Below are 17,795 nucleotides of genomic sequence, written 5' to 3' on the forward strand. Positions count from 1 at the left end.
CCCCTCTCTGTAATCTGGATGGGCGTATGTGCGTGTAAGTCGATTGCACACGATCCTGGGCTGGTCAAATCTCCCTGGCCGTTTCACCACAGCAAACGCGGCGGAGGATGCAATTTCGACTGTTCCCCACCCCGTCCATCCCGGGGCCCGGGGTGGCTTTGGCTAGTGTACATGGAGTGGCCAGCGGGCTAGAGTAAGACTCTCTCACTCTGGAAGGAAACGCTATGGAACGCCAACCGAGAAGAAAAGAAGACCAAGACGGAGTGGCGGTGGACAGACCAAGCGCTAGAGTTTCCGGGACTCTGGGCAAAGAACCGTCGATTACACTGTAAGTGTAGGGACCATTGGAGATGCTTTGGGTGGGAGATGACGGCATTCGACTTCCCTGATACCATCGACCACTACGTAAAGTACTCTGTATTAAACTTCCGTTGTTTCTCTCAGAGCCAGCCGTCGTCTCGTTTCCTCCCGTGTCTGCCAGGTTCACCCCCAATAGGCGACAGCGTTTCCCTAGAGAGGTTCATCTTGGTAAGCTCTGATTTTACACACTAATAACCGTACATTCAAGAGCCCACGCAATGGATAGACTTCCGGAAGGGATTGTCATGCAGAAGCTCGGATTCGCGGGTGGCTGCTTGCCCTGCCTTTAACACCCGATCTTATTTCTCAACTTCAGACGACGGGCCTCTCGGCTCATGGACCAGGCCTTACACGCGGCATAGTATCCGTGATTCCGTCCAGCGAAACTGCAAAGAGACTAGGCCATCGCTACGGAAGTACGGGGCACCAAAGAAGAGAAACAAGCCTGCTAGCGCCTATCGGTCTCTTACCAAGCGTACGGTCAGAGACGTATCACTCCGTAGCGTACGCGGGAAGGGAGAGAGAAAGTTGACTATGGATGGAAGACTCCAAAGTAAAAAAGCACCACCACTTTCAGCGCCTCGGCCTCCCGCCCACTCCTTAATTCATGTCAAACAAGTGGATGGTCCAGGGTCACCGTAGCGCATTCCACCAATGAGCCACCGTCTGCAGATCGCTTGGTTTCAAGAACCTGGTCTCGACATCCCACTCTTCTCGGTCACTGTATTCTTCTTTCTGTCTTTTTGTTTTCGTCTGTCAGCTCTTCCATGGATTTACAAAGGAGATAGTGCTTCAAGGCTTGGGAACATTCCGAAAATCCGGGGAACAGGGTATTCGACTTCCAGTCTTCCGCAGCTGCAGACTCACAGCCATCGCAACTAAATAATTCAGCCGTAAAGACAAGCTCTGTCAACCCATGACCCATCCGCCATCAGCTCATTTTCCAGCTTCTTGATTAAATCATTAAATTTATCTTGTTGGCTGCTGGCCCCCTAATCAGTCTAGCGCGTATGGGTTCAACATTGGGGCCTAGGCTTTGGTCTGCCCGGCTGCCGTCTGTTCTCTTCTCGGTTTCTCTTTCCACTCGCTTGCAGACGCTGCGTGAACGTCCTGTCTATCCCTTGTCACACCTGTCAGCGCTGACGGGGGTTGCCTTGACGCTTCAGCGTTTACCCGAGTCGCAACTAGATTGGCGGTTCATGAGTGTTGCTATGCGAGTTGGGATGATGATTACACTTTTTTTCTCTCTCAAGTTTTTGTTCTTCCCGCCTTTTTCGTATTCATCTCAACTTGAATCGATTCCCGTTTCTTTGTCATCCACACGAATCTCATCACACACCATCATTTCGATTCCCGAGTAAGGTACTCCGTATGAGTTGAGAAACAAGCCTCTCTGACGAACTATGAAGCCATCCACAAATTTGAATCTCATCAACGATCGTTTTCAACCACCTTTTGAAGCCGACCAAACTGCATCCGTAGATGAACTTCAAGAAGAGCGGTTCCATCTCCATAGTTACTGAGTGATTACCTATCTATTGCCGGACTGGTGGTTTCTTTTCTTGTCTTCATATATCACCAACGCTTCTCTAACAGGACCCTAGGTTATTGACATCACCTCGCCTCATGCCAACCGCCAAAAACTTCCCGACCCATACTCTGTGATTCCATGGACCACCATGCAGATAGCCGCCTTCGCCCTGCGCCTAGCTAGCATCGAGCATCCCGTCCCAAACTGCTGCAAATCCCTCAAATCATACAGCCAGCTCATTGAAATTCCCCGAAATTCTAGACCTCCTCCTCCTGCCGTAGTTCTCCTCCTTCAAGGATAACGGGTCACGGCCCACGACAAGGCCAGTCAGACTGTCAGTGTCGGTCTCCAAAGAGAATTCTCGCCTAGGACTCAAGACCCTTGTCAACACGAACCTCCCGCCCCTGACGCTAATCCCAAAATCATTTCGAAATTCTCCTGCCAAGCACCCCCGGCTCCCACTCCCAACTCCACCAGCCAACAAAGTTGTAACGCCTTGGGGATCCAGTGTAGGCTTGGCTGGGCGCCGCCGTCGCCGCGCCTCTCCCGCGCTTCTTTTCTCAAACTAAAGTGTACCCATACGAAAATACCGACAAAACCCGGAACCGTGATTCGTAGGGTCTCTTTTGGATCGTCATGCTGCTCGCTACCCTTTTTTCGACGTAGTATTCCGCCCAGTCGATCATATTCGTCTGGATCTTGGTTATACCTCCCAACAATTAGACTTTCTCTCTTCGTCATTGGTGATTTGCACACGGACGCATCAAAAAGAAGCTAGATATAGTCTTTCACCTCAAGCATGGATGGCACTGCGGAAATTCGGTTCGAGTGCAAAGGTGACAGACAGCTGGGACAACTTTCCCAGCTACCTACATCACAGTATATCCGGAAACCAAGTCCGAGCAAATTCCCCAAGAACTCTGTTCGGCATTCCATGCCGATGAGCGGATACCCCTCCGGCCCGGGGCACAATGAGAGCAAGAAACAGCGGGTAATCTCACGACGCCCTCCCACCTTGCCAAATGCGCAATCTTAGCAAACATATTAACCTTTGCACGCACCTTTTGCTACCTGCTCGCTCGATTCTTTTACTGCGATGGAACAAGGCCCATACAGAACCAATCTCAAGATTACCTAAAACTCTATCTCGAGGCAACTCGCCACGAGTCAAGACTCAAGAGGCGCAAAAAAAGAAAACTGCTATTCCCGCAGATTACCATCATTTTTGTTGAGTGTATAATCTTTAACCCGGCGGCCATCCGCAGCTACCTTCACTCTCGCTACAGCCCCAGAACTTTCATATAGATGGTCACAATCCCTCCAGGTCCTCTACGCATCTCAACTGCGCAGCAGCCCAAGACCCGGGATGCAGGCGTCCGTACGGAATGTCGCACACGAGATAGACTGCACTGTGGGATATAGATCTCATCAGGTTCCACCAATGCCATCCTTGTCCAACTCTTTGCCTAAACATCAGTCCTATAATTTGCCACTACTTTGTCATGGGATTACTCTGGAGACAAAATACGGACACACTCTCATAGCAGGCGCGCGGATGACGTCCGAGCCTGACTGATCGAAGCTTCCTCCCCTGTGGCTTTCATCTTCCGCTCGATCGCGGGCTACTCCGTAATCAACACAGGCCCCCATTGTTAATGAGTACTACGGATACTCGCACTCGGGCAAGCAGGCAGCCTGTTGGTAAGTTGATGCAACCTGCTGGCCGGGGTCCGAAGAGAAGCCCGACGTCAGTCAAAGATCCCAGGCAACGATATTGCCTCGATCTCTAAGAAAGATTGTCATCTTATGACAACACAGATGTTCTGCAATGCTATGTATAATTTTACCATCGAGCTAGGAGTCAAAGATGTTTGAGATCTCAGGGCAATGGCTCCTCCAGTTGACTTTCTGTGCCGGGTCTTGCCTGAGTACACATCACGCAGCCGTCCGGATGGTATCAGCCGTATTTCCCAACGAAGCCATACATAATAGCTTCACCAAATGCCTTGTGTAATTGAAGGGATGGCGGTCCACGAACATGTCTATCTATCTCTTCTCCAGCCCGGGCGTTGGCTGTTGGTTTCACGAGATATTCAGTATCCCTTCATTTCCCCTGCAACGGGCGACGGTTACTGACTCAGATCAGATGGACAGATCTCTAAGTACCTTATTATTAAAGAAAGTTAATTCTGTTTAAATTATAAGTATAAGAATAAAGTTTTAATAAAATAATATAATACTTACTTAGTATTTAAATTAAGATACTTTTTTAAGCTTATTATAAATAAAAAAAATTATATTATTAATTATTGATTATTAAGGTTTATAAGTAGTGCTATAGTTTTAATTATAATAGTTTTACTTATAATAAATAAAAAGTCTAATTATAAGTTCTTTAAAAGCTTTTTTTAAGAGCTATAAAAGCTTTTAATTATACTAAGTTAAAATACTTATTAAAATATTAATAACTAAACTAACTTTATAATAATGACCTTAATAAATAAACTAAAAAGCGAACTAAAAAATAATATTAAAACCCTTATTATTATAAAGTATAATTTCCCCCCGACGGAGCAATCCGCCGGGGCCGTACTATATATTATATATTAAAAAAAACTAAGTATATTACGCTCTATACCTAATTACTAATTAAAACTCCTAACTTTTCCCTACGTAAAGTCCTCTAAGTTCTAACTATTTAAAGGGCGAGCTATACTTATTTATTACGACTTAATATATATAACTAAAACTAGGGCCCGCCCCGCAAGCTTACGGCGGCTATAATATATTATATATATATTATAGCTAGCTAGTTATAATAAGTATATTAATAAAAGTTAAGGCTACGAGTACTAAGTAAATAGTATTATAGTTATAAAAAGCTTTTTTAAAGCTATATTTATAAATTATAAAAAAAATAAGGTTTTAGTAATTAATTATAATCTTATTAAAAAGAGTTCTTAATAAAAATAACTAAAAGTAATTATAAGATTTAATATTAAGTTAATTATTAAAAAAGCTATAAAAAGTCTATCCTTAAGCCTAGCTTAAGTTTATACTATATATAAGTTTATTTATAAATATATCTTTTATTAATAATTACTCTTATTTATTAAGTAATCGCTTAGTAAATATTAATAAGCGATTACTTAAAGTAATTATAATCATTACTTTATTATATAATTACTAATTTTTATTTATATATAACTTATTTATAGTTTTTTTATTTTATAAAAGTTATTTTATATTCTTATATTCTTATATATATAATATATTATAACTATTATAAGCCTACGGGGCGGGCCCTAGTCTTAGTTATATATATTAAGTTATAATATTAAGTCTTTTTTTTAAAGGTCTTATTTTTATGAACTTATAAATAAGTCATTATAACCTAAGTTAGGGCTCGTTAAGTAGTTTTTTTAAAAATACTAAAATATTTATTAAATCTTTAATATATTATTAATTAAAGCTTATTTTTAAAATTAAAAAATAAGGATTTAAAATTAAAATACTTTATTTATTTTATTATTTATCAGGGCGAAAGTATAAAATATTAGAGAGTAAATTAAAATATTATAAATATATATATTATAGTCGTTTTTATAACGTAACTACTAATATTATATATAATCGTAAGAATTTTTTTTTTTTAGTATTTTTTATATTAATTATATTTATAATAAATCGTTTTTTATTTAAAGCCGATAGGCTAGAACGTAAAAAAGAAATAAAAGAGCTTTTTTTTAAAAAAATAAGTAGAGGCCTTATATCGTATATAAGCTAAAATAAATTAGTTTTTATTAAAATTAAATCGTTTTTTTAAAAAAAAAGAATAGTATTTAAAAAAAAAAAGTAGTTCCTAATCTTTTTAATATTATTAATAAGGATAAGTCGGTTATTATATAAAAAGTATAGTTTAATAATATTTTTAGAATAATTAACTAAAATATCATAATAATTAAGAATTTTAATTTTAATTTTAACTTTAATATTCTAAAAAAGATTTTTAAGAGTTTTAGAAGTTTATAATAAGTTTTTATATTTTTTTTTTATTTATAGTTTTTTTATTTAATTAGAAATTCTCGTATTTTATTCCTAACTCTATAGTTAGTAATTCGTTTAACTTCGTACTCTAATTAATTTAGTTCAATAATAATATAAATTTTTATATATAAACTTTTTAAGATAAGTTTAAGTAATAAAATATAAAAAACGGGATAGTATTATATCGTATTTAGTAATTTTAATTCGTAATTAACTAATAAGACTTTTTTAATAATTTTAAAAAGTCTAAGTTTTTTATAATCTAATTTATTACTTAGTTATTTCGTTTTAATATTATAATAAAAGAGGTAAGTACTATCCCCTTTTTTTAAAAATAGTCCTTTAATTTTTAATTTATCTACGTTCTTTTTTATATATTATCATACGAACTCGAGGTTTATTAATACTTATTTATAAATTTCTTTAAGTTTATTTACGTTTAATATAGCTTTTATAACTTATAATTCTTATTATACTTTTTTATATATTATTAACTAAAATCCGTAATTAAAGTAAAATAAAGATCTTTTTATACTTTTATTAATTATATTATTATATAAGAACTAGGCTTTTAATAAAAATAATACTTAATTATCCTAGTCGTAATTTATATAATAATAAAAATATATTTTAAGGATTTAATTCATCCTTTTTATTTATTTATCGGTTTATAAGTAAAATAATATCGATAGTTTATAATTTATACTAAGTTACGAAATTAAAGATTTCTAAAACTTCGAAATAAATAGCTTATTTTTATTAAAAGTAATTTCTTTTAATAAACCGTAGTTTAAAAATATAGCCTCAATAAATACGTATACTAGGTCTTTTATAGTACTAAATCCTTTATAAAAAATAAAGTAAATAAACTTAGTAAGTCGGTTAATTATAACTAAAATATTATTATACTATACTTTAATAAATAGTTCTCTAAACTTTAATAATTTAATAATAAAGTCTTATATAATTAATTACTATACTTTTATTAATTATTATAATAGTTATAGCTCGTTATAAAGTTTATACGGGCTTTTTTTATTTTTTTTATAAGTTACGTAGTTCTTAATTACTTTTATAATTTTAATATATATAGCGGATTTATTATAATATTAGCGAATCCGTTTTTATATTTTAATAATTTTTTAATAACCGTATACTAATATATTATAAATTTTTATAATAAGCTTAGGGACTATTTTTTTTAATTAAGTTAGTATTAATTTTTTTAATTATTATAAAGAGCTTTATAATTAGTATAAAGCCATTATCTTTTTCTTATTGAAAAATAATTTATATTTTTTTAAAGACTTTGACTTCGTAGTTAGGTCTTTTATTAAGAGCGTTTATTTTATTATTTTTAAACTTTTTTAATAAATAATTTAGAAGTTATACTGAAATAAGAATTCGCTCTATTTAACTTATTATTTATTTAGGTTCTTATTTATTATAAAGTTTACGAAGTTCTTATAATCTATATAAACTATAATTTCGTACTTAGTTTTAAATAATTATAGTTTCTATTTTTAAAATATTGTAATAATTACTATTAGTTCCTTATTATAAATTTATTAATTTAATTTTATTCTATAAAATATTTTAAAATAGAAATAATATAAATAAAGTTTTTTTATTTATTTTATTATTTTAAAACTGCTTTTATAATAACATCTAAGGTATTAGTCTTAATTGTAAAAGGTTTTTAAGGGTCCGAAATTATAATAACTAGTTTAAAAATAACTATATTGTTAATTTTAATAAACGCTTCTTTATACTTAAGATCCTAAATAAATAGAATATTTTTTATATTAAGTTATTAAGTAGTTTAATTATATTAATATAGTCTTTAAGGAATCGTTGATAAAAGTTAACGAATTTTAAAAGTCTTTATATATCCTTAATATTTTATAATATAAACTAGTCCCCAACTATTTCTATTTTTAATACTTTTATATAAATTTATTTTAATATAATAATATATTTAAAAAAGTCTATTTTTTATATATAAAGTTCGTATTTAAATAGTTTAGTATATAGCTTAGCGTTTTAAAGTTTTTAAAATATTATATAAATATATTTTTTATATATTTTAAAGTTAAAAAAGAAAATAAAAATATTATTAATATAAATAATAATAAAATGTTAACGTACTCTTAGAATATACAGTTAATTATTATTTAAAAAGTTATTAAAGTATTAATAAGTCTAAAGGGTATAACGAGATATTTAAAAAGTCTTCTTTAAGTTCGGAATGCTATTTTTTATTTATTTCCTTTTTTAATCTAGATTTAGTTAAATACTTCTTTAAGATTTATAATAATAAATTAGTTAGCTCCGTAAAATAGATCTCTAAACTTAATAATAAGTAATAAGGGGTAGTAATTCTTTTTTATAATTTCGTTAAGTCTTTTATAATTAATAATAAGTTTTAATCTTTTACCCTTTTTTAATATAAAAAATAAAGGGAATTTAATAAGAGAATTTAATAATTAAATATATCCCTTTTCGAGTTTCTTATTAATATATTTATTAAAATACTCTTATTTTTTTAATTTATTAAGTATATTAAATAGAACCCGGGTTATATCCTTTTTTTAAGTTCGATTTTTATATTTTAATTATTATATTTTAATAATCCTATTTCTTTAGGTTTTATAAATAGTTTTATATATATTTAGTACTTTTTAAGTATAATTTAGAGTTATTACGATCTCTAATTATTAATACTAATTATAAACTTTTTAAAGCTTTTTATTATTTTAATAAAAGCTATATATTATATTCATTTTCGTTCTTTAGGAGGTTTTAAAAATCTATTTAAACCCTTTTTTTCTTTAAGTCGTTTAGTAACTAGATTTTTTTAGAGGATTTAGTTAGTAATCTAATTTATTTATAAGTTATATTTTTATAATTATAAGAGTTTTAAAACAATATCGATATTTCTAATTTTTATAATATTATATTATAATTATTCTTATTAATTATTCTAGCACGTATAGCTTTAACGAGGTAATGCGGGATATTCTTATAAAGAATATAAAAAGTGAATATTCATATAGAAGCAAGAATATATGAATATAGGGGATATAAGCGTATATAAAAGAGGTTTTTGTAATAAAGAGAGTAATATAGTTAAATTACTATATGAGAAGTTACTTGCTTAACGAAAGGTCTAGGTAGGCAAATACACGCCTACATATAGGCATAAAGACCTCCTACTAGAATATTCCATTGCTTATTAATTATGATATAATTAATAAGCGTATACGTAAGTGAATGCGTAATCGTAGTACGTAATTCCGCCTCGAGTAAATTCCAGATTATTCAGTTACCTTCCAGTACTTTCCATTGCTCACGTAAGCTTATATAAGCAGTATTGCTTACATAATCAATATTTATAATAATCTACAGAAATCGTAGATTAATATGGTATATAGTTTGCTTACGTAATATTGATAATAAGGCGAATAATAAGGTAAACAAAGTTACCTTCGTAACAATTATTAATATATATTAAAAAATATACGGTCTTTTAATTAATATATTTATAGTTATAATTAACTTATTTTTTTTATTTATAATTAATATAGTTTATTTTTATATACTTATAATAAGTTAAATTTATTTACTATTCTTAATAAAATATAAGTTTTTTATATACTATTATTAATAATAATATCTAATTTTTATTTATAAATATCGAAGTTAATTTATAAGTATATATCGTTACGTTATATAATTATATATAAGAACTTCTTTTTTATTTTTATCTCTCGTCGTTTTTTTATAATTAGCTTTTTTAGTCTTTTATTATTTATTTTTTTAAATAGGTTATTTATTTATATTCTTTTTAATACTCTCTCTAAGCCTTAGCTTTTCTAATATAATAAATTTAGTATTAGTCGTATTTATAGTTTTCTCATTTTATACATTTATTATTAAAGTACTTTATAAAAAAGTTAGGGTCTAGACTAAATATAGCTCTATTACTATTATTAAAGCTTAGTAACGTCTAGCTAGGTAGTTAATATTCTACGTAAATATCCTTAATAATTTTATTATTACGTTTTTATAAATAAAAACGACTATCTTATTTAGATATAAAATATTAAAAGTATTTATTATCTAAGTATTCTATTTAAAACAATTCTTTATAAAAGGGGTCCTTAAGGTTAAATAAAGAGTAATTTTTATTTATATAAGGGGTTATTATAATTCTTTTACGTTCTTTAGTTTTATAAAACTAAATAACTTAGTTATCCTTAAATAGATAAATATATTTATATTATAATTTATTATTATCCTTTTTAAAATTAATATTATTAATATTAAATAGTATTTTATAATTAATATTTATTTAAATACGTTATTAAGTAACGTCGCGAGGTTCGTCCGAATTATAAAATAATTCTATTTTATTAAAATAAAAAGAACTAGTTCTTATTTTAATATTTTCTTTTTTAATTTTAAAGTTAATTCTTTTTTTATTAATAATTTTAAAATTAAGAATCGGGTTTTTAAGTACTTCGATTTTATTTTTACGTACGAGGTCCTTAAGCTATTCTTTAATTTTATAAATAAATCTTTTATTAATATCTACTTATTATATTATATAAATAAACTTAGTTAGTATTTTATTTAAATCGAGTTCTTTTTAAAACTTAATAAGTTATTTTTAGTTTATTCTATTTCGCTACGCTATATATACGAGGCTACTTATAATTTGTTTTATATTAAGTCCTCTTTTTTTAAGTTTAAAAAGCTACGCTTTTATATTAATTAAGAGTCTTTACTTAATTCGTTTTTTAAAAAAGTTAAGTATATTTTTTAAAACGGGGTCCGTTTTATTCTTTTTATTTTTATTTTTATAAATTTAAAAGAGTATAATAAGGTATTTAATATTATTATTTTTAAAAGTATGGGGTCGATAGGCGGGTATTTCTTTTTTTTATAATTATTATTAAAGTTTTAATAAGTAATAAAATAGATCGTTTATTACTCTTAAGTTATTTAGGGTACTATCTTATTTATTTTTTACTATTTTAATAAGTAAAGTAGCTATTATTATAATAAGTTATTTATAAAAGTTATTTATAGGGAACTTTTTTATTTATAATATTAGCTCACTTTTTTTAAACAGGTTAGTATTAAATACGCTTAGGTTATTAATAACTTTTAGTTATATATCCTAGCTTATCGTAGTTATAGTATTTAAGGACCTTTTTTTATTAAGGTTATTCTTTTTTAATAATACTAAGGTTTATTAATTTACTATAGTACCCGGTTATAGTAGTTGTTAGTTTATACTTATATCTATTATTAAACTTAGATTAGTTATTTTAAGTATTTTATTTTTTATATTCGAAGCGTCGTTTATAAAGTCGATTATTAATTTTAATTATTATATTAATATAATTATAGAGTTTATTAAGTCGGTCTTAATAAGAGAGGTTATCCTTAACTCTTTTTTTAAGCTATAATAAAAAGTTATTATAAGTAGTTTATTACTTTAATTAAGCTTAGAAATAATTTATTTAAATTTAAATATATATTTATTAATTAACCTTTTTTATATAAGGGTTATAAGTCTTTATTTAGTAATTCGTTCTTTATTAAGGTTATTAAAAGTTTCCTTAAGTCTTTTTTTAAACTTATTATAGTTATTAAAAATCTTTTTAATATTTTTATTTTAAATATTACGTTCGTTTTTAAAATAGCTTTTTATAAAGGGTTTAAACTAAGTAAGGGTATTTTTTTAAAAAAATAAAGTTATATAATAAACCTTATTTATTTTAATAATAAAAAAAGTCTTATAATATTATAAATAGGCCTTAGTTTAAATAAAGAATCCTTAGAAAGTATTTAAGGATTTATTATAAAGTTTTAATTTAAAATACTTAGTTCTAAGTATTAAAAATAGTTAGAGTATTATAAATTAAGTATAAAGTTATTTATTTTTATTTTTAAGTTTAAGTATTATATTATATAATTATTAAATAGTAAGTATAACTATTTTAATAAGCTACGCTATATTATTATTAATAATAATTAATATATTTATACTATTTAGTTAGTTTTTCAAAAAATAAACTTATTAAATAAGAGTAATTAAAATATTATAGCTAGTTAATTATAATAAGTATATTAATAGAAATTGAGGCTATGAGTACTAAATAAATAATATCGTAGTTATAAATAGCTTTTCTAAAGCTATATTTATAAATTATAAAGAAAATAAGGCTTTAATAATTAATTATAATCTTATTAAAAAGAGTTCTTAATAAAAATAGCTAAAAGTAATTATAAAATTTGATATTAAGATAATTATTAAAAAAGCTATAAAGAGTCTATCCTTAAGCCCGGCTTAAGTTTATATTATATATAAGTCCGCTTATAAATATATCGTTTATTAATAATTATTTTTATTTATTAAGTAATCGCTTAGTAAATACTAATAAGCGATTATTTAGAATAATTATAATAATTATCTTATTATATAATTATTACTTTTTATTTATATATAACTTATTTATAGTTTTTTTATTCCGTAAGAGTTACTTTATATTCTCATATTCTTATATATATAGTATACTATAGCTATCGTAAGCCTACGGGGCGGGCCCTAGTCTTAGTTATATATATTAAGTTATAATAATATATAAGAGTACGGGAATATAAAGTAACTCTTATAAAATAAAAAAACTATAAATAAGCTATATATAAATAAGAAGTAATAAATACGTAATAAAGTAATTATTATAATTACTTTAAATAAGCGCTTATTAGTATTTACTAAGCGATTACTTAATAAATAAGAGTAATTACTAATAAAGGATATATTTATAAATAAACCTATCCCCCCGACGGAGCAATTTACCGGGGCCGTACCGTATATTACGTATTAAAAAAAACTAAGTATATTGCGCTCTATACTTAACTACTAATTAAAATAGCTCCCGACCTTCCCCTACCTATCTAAAGGGCGAGCTATACTTATTTTAATATATATAGAACCTCTTAGTACTAACCCGCATAAGTAGCTAGATTTTATATTATATACTCTTTTTTATTCAAAATTAGGGGGCCCCTTATATATTCCCTTATATTTATAATATAGCTTATATTAAAGGGATTTTTAACTCCGTAAAATATAATTTTTAAATTAGTATTAATATACTAAATCTTAACGTCCGTATTAGCCCGGTTATTTATAGCGTTTATATTATTACTTAACTAAATTTTATATTATTAAAAAGTACTTTACTAATCCTCGGGCGTATTTATATTAGTTACGATAGCTATAGCGTCGAGCTAGTTAAAGAGGGCGCTTAGCCCGAGAGGGGTAAACTTATTAATAAGTATTTTTAAAATAGGTTCTCGTTAAAGTAGTAGTTTATATATTAATAAGTTTATTTAGTAGATTTATTTAGTAGATTTATTTAGTTTAAATAAAGCTTTAAGTAATATTAAAAGTAATAAGGATAGAAAAAATCTTTATAAGCTCTAAATAATAGATATTAGCCTATTTAGCCCTTTTTTTTTAAAAACCTCTACGTTGCTATTAAAGTTTAGAACCTCTATAGTTAAGGGCCGCCTCTAATTATTATAGCCGACTATTATAGTTAACTATTACGGCCGACCTTTATTATTAACCTTTTTAATTAGCGCCGTTATTAAAAAAAATAGCTTACTTATCCCGAATTATATAGCGATTTTCGTATCGAAATTATTATATTATATTAAGCGCGTACTTAGGGTATATTATACATATTATATAGTTAAAAAGTATACTATATTATATAATTTCTTTTAAAAACGTAATCCTATTAAGGTCGATCTTTTGCGCTTATAAAGTTAGAAAAAAACCACTATTTAAATAGACTTATATATAATATAGACTTAAGCTAGGCTTAAAAATAGACTTTTTATAATTTCTTTAATAATTAACTTAGTATTAAATCTTATAATCGTTTTTAACTATTTTTATTAAGAACCCTTATTAATAAAACTATAATTAATTACTAAAGTTTTACTTATTTTATAACTTATAAATATAGTTTTAAAAAAGCTATTTATAACTACGATATTATTTACTTAGTACTCGTAGCCTTAATTTTTATTAATATACTTATTATAACTAACTAGTTATAATATTTTAATTACTATTATTTAATAGGTTTATTTTTTTAAAAAACTAATTAAATAATATAAATATATTAATCCCCCCGACGGAGCAATCCGCCGGGGCCGTACCGTGTATTACGTATTAGGGAAAACTGGGTATATTGCGCTCTATACCTAACTACTAATTAAAACTCCCAACCTTCTGCCGCCCGCCTACAGGGCGAGCTTTACCCACTCTAACGCGCACAGGACCTCCTAGTGCTAGCCTGCGTGGGCAGCTAGGTCCAGCATAATCTGTTCTTTTATATAGGTATTATCGTTACCCGGGGGGTCCCGTAGGAGCCGTCTGAGGCGCCGGCTTATTACCCTAACCCTATATACCTCTAGCCCGTCTATCGTAGCTATTATAGCCAGGCCGGCGTCAATATGCCGGATCCTGGTATCCGTACCGGCCTAGCTATCTACGGCGCCTATAATATCGCCCAGCCGAATTCCGCACCGCCGGAAGGTACTTCGCCACTTCTTGGGCGTGCCCACGTTAGCCACGATGGCCACAGCGTCGAGCTGGCCGAGGGCGCCCAGCCCGAGAGGGGCAGACTTGTCGACGGGCATCTTTGGCCCACTGATTGCTGACTGTATGCTGGGAGAGTGGTGGTCTGTGTATTGATGGGTTTGTTTGGTGGATTTGTTTGGTTTGAATGGAGAGCAGCTTTGGGCGATGTTGGAAGCGATGAGGATGGAAAGAATCTTTGCGAGCTCTGAAGAGCAGTAGATATTGGCCCATTTGGCCCTTTCTCCGGAAACCTCTACGTCGCCATTAAAGTTTAGAACCTCTGCGGTTGAGGGTGAGTAAATTCCCTACTACGGATGCCGCCTCTGACCATTGCGGCCGACCATGGCGGCCGACCATTGCGGCTAACTATTACGGCTAACCTCTGCCGTCGACCTTTCCGGCCGGCGCCGCCGCGGCAGCTTGCCTATCCCGAATTGAATGGCGGTTTTCGTATTGAAATCACTATATTGCGTTGAGCGCGTGCTTAGGATACATTGCGCGTATTATATAGTTAAAAAGTGTACTGTATCGTGTAATTTCCCTTAAAAGCGTGATCCCGTTAAGGTCGATCTTTTATGCCTATAAAGCCGAAAAAAAAACCACCACATAAATATATTAATTATTAATAATAATAATATAGTATAACTTATTAAAATAGTTATACTTATTATTTAATAATTATATAATATAATACTTAAACTTAAAAATAAAAATAAGTAACTTTATATTTAGCTTATAATACCCCGACCCTTTTTAATACTTAGAACTAAGTATTTTAAATTAAAACTTTATAATAAGTCTTTAAATACTTTTTAAGAATTCTTTATTTAAACTAAGGCCTATTTATATTATTATAAAACTCTTTTTATTATTAAAATAAATAAGGTTTATTATATAGTTTTATTTTTTTTTAAAAATATCCTTATTTAGTTCGAACTTTTTATAAAAGACTATTTTAAAAACGAACGTAATATTTAAGATAAAAATATTAAAAAAATCTTTAATAACTATAACGAGTTTAAGAAAAAACTTAAAAAGACCTTTAGTAACTTTAATAAAAAATAAATTACTAAACGAAAGCTTATAACTTTTATATAAAAAGGGTTAGTTAGTAAGTATATATTTAAATTTAAGTAGATTATTTCTAAGTTTAATTAGGGTAATAATACGCTTATAATAGCTTTTTATTATAGTTTAAAAAAGAAAGTTAAGAATAACCTCTTTTAATAAAAACGACTAAATAAGCTTTATAATTATATTAATATAATAATTAGAATTAATAATTAACTTTATAAATAATATTTGAAATAAAAAAATAAAATACTTAGAATAACCGAGCTAAACTTAATAATAAACGTAAATATAAACTAACGACTATTATAATAAAGTATTATAATAAACTAATAAATCTTAGCGTTATTAAAAGGGAATAACTTTATTAAAAAAAGGATTTTAAGTATTATAATTACGATAAACTAGGATATATAGCTAAAGGCTATTAATAACCTAAGTATATCTAATATTAACTTATTTTAAAAAAGCGAGCTAATATTATAAATAAAAACGTCCTCTATAAATAACTCTTATAAATAGCTTATAATAATAATAATTATTTTACTTATTAAAATAATAAAGAATAAATAGGATAGTACTTAAAGTGACTTAAAAATAAGGGACGATCCGGATATAATACTATACTATTTATTAAAACCTTAGTAATAGTAATAAAAAGAAATATCTACTTACTAACCTTATACTTTAAAAAAAAAAGTATTAAATATGTTACTACGCTCTTTTAGATTTATAAAAATATAAAAAGAAAAGCTAAGATAAACCCCGTTAAAAAAAATATATTTTACTTTTTTAAAGGATAAATTAAATAAAAACTCCTAGTTAATATAAAAAAGTAACTCTTTAAATGTAAAAAAAGAGGACTTAATACTAAAAGAATTATAAATAGCCTCGTTTATATAGTATAATAAAACTATATAAATTAAAAATAATTTATTAAATTTAAAAAAGGCCTTAATTTAAATAAAATCCTAACTAGGTCTATTTATATAATACGAAAAATAAATAGTAATAAAAAGTTTATTTATAAAGTTAAAAAGTAGTTCGAAAACCTCTCGTATAAAAATAAGATCAAAGTATTTAAAAAACTAATTTTTAATTTTAGAGTTATAAAAAAAAGAAAAATTAACTTTAATTTTAAAAAAGAAAATATCGAAATAAGAACTAGTTTTCTTTATTTTAATAAAATACAGTTATTTTATAATTTAAATAAACCTCGCGACGTTACTTAATAACGTACTTAAATAGAAATTAATTATAAAGTTTTACTTAGCGTTAATAATATTAGTTTTAAAGAGGATAATAACGAACTATAATATAAATATATTTATCTATTTAAAAATAACTAAACTATTTAGTTCTATAGAACTAAAGAACGTAAAAAAGTTATAATAACCCCTTATATAAATAGAAATTACTTTCTATTTAACCCCAAAGACCCCTTTTATAAGGAATTATTTTAAGTAGAGTGCTTAGATAATAAATACTTTTAATACCTTATATATAAATAAAATAGTCGCTTCTATTTAGAAAAACGTAATAATAAACCTATTAAAAATATTTATATAAAAAACTAACTACTTAGCTAGACGTTACTAAGCTTTAATAATAAAATAATATTTAACCTAGACCCTAGCTTTTTTATAAAATGCTTTCATAGCAAGTATATAGAATAGGAAGACTATAAATATAACTAATATTAAATTTATTATATTAAAAAAGCTAAGGCTTAAAAAGAATAATAAGAACTATATAAATAAGGCGCTTAATAAAAAAAGCGTAAAATAAAAAACTAAAAAAGCTAATTATAAAAGAATAATAAAAAGTAAAAATAAAAAAAAGGTTCTTATATATAACCGGATAACGTAACGACGTATATTTACGAGTTAACCTTAATATTTATAAATAAGGATTAAATACTATTATTAATAGTAATATATAAAAAACTTATATTTTACTAAGAATAATAAATAAACTTAATTTATTATAAATATAGAAAGATAACTTATATTAATTATAAATAATAAAAAGAGAACGAGTTAATTATAATTATAAATACATTAATTAAAAAACTATATACTTCTTAATATATATTAATAATTAATACAAATA

At 27.6% G+C, this 17,795-nt stretch overlaps 3 protein-coding genes across 3 annotated transcripts; 1 reads left to right on the forward strand and 2 right to left on the reverse strand.

The window, feature by feature from the left end:
• Window positions 1-3,429: 3,429 nt before the first annotated feature.
• On the reverse strand, window positions 3,430-9,284 carry CLUP02_15530 (uncharacterized protein; the record flags this gene model as incomplete). Its single annotated transcript, XM_049294454.1, has 5 exons — window positions 3,430-3,513; window positions 3,570-3,677; window positions 3,739-3,815; window positions 3,890-3,993; window positions 9,268-9,284. 5 exons carry the CDS (start codon window positions 9,282-9,284, stop codon window positions 3,430-3,432), a joined length of 390 nt encoding a protein of 129 aa, XP_049151600.1.
• Window positions 9,285-14,485: 5,201 nt separating this feature from the next.
• Window positions 14,486-14,692, forward strand: CLUP02_15531 (uncharacterized protein; the record flags this gene model as incomplete). Its single annotated transcript, XM_049294455.1, has 1 exon — window positions 14,486-14,692. The coding sequence occupies one exon, from the start codon at window positions 14,486-14,488 to the stop codon at window positions 14,690-14,692; it is 207 nt and encodes a 68-aa protein (XP_049151601.1).
• CLUP02_15532 (uncharacterized protein) lies at window positions 14,513-14,969 on the reverse strand (the record flags this gene model as incomplete). The annotated part of the gene is made up of 2 exons (XM_049294456.1): window positions 14,513-14,892; window positions 14,954-14,969. 2 exons carry the CDS (start codon window positions 14,967-14,969, stop codon window positions 14,513-14,515), a joined length of 396 nt encoding a protein of 131 aa, XP_049151602.1.
• Window positions 14,970-17,795: the final 2,826 nt, after the last annotated feature.

Source organism: Colletotrichum lupini, chromosome 8 (assembly GCF_023278565.1).
Source record: "Colletotrichum lupini chromosome 8, complete sequence".
Classification (NCBI taxonomy): Eukaryota; Fungi; Ascomycota; class Sordariomycetes; order Glomerellales; family Glomerellaceae; genus Colletotrichum; species Colletotrichum lupini.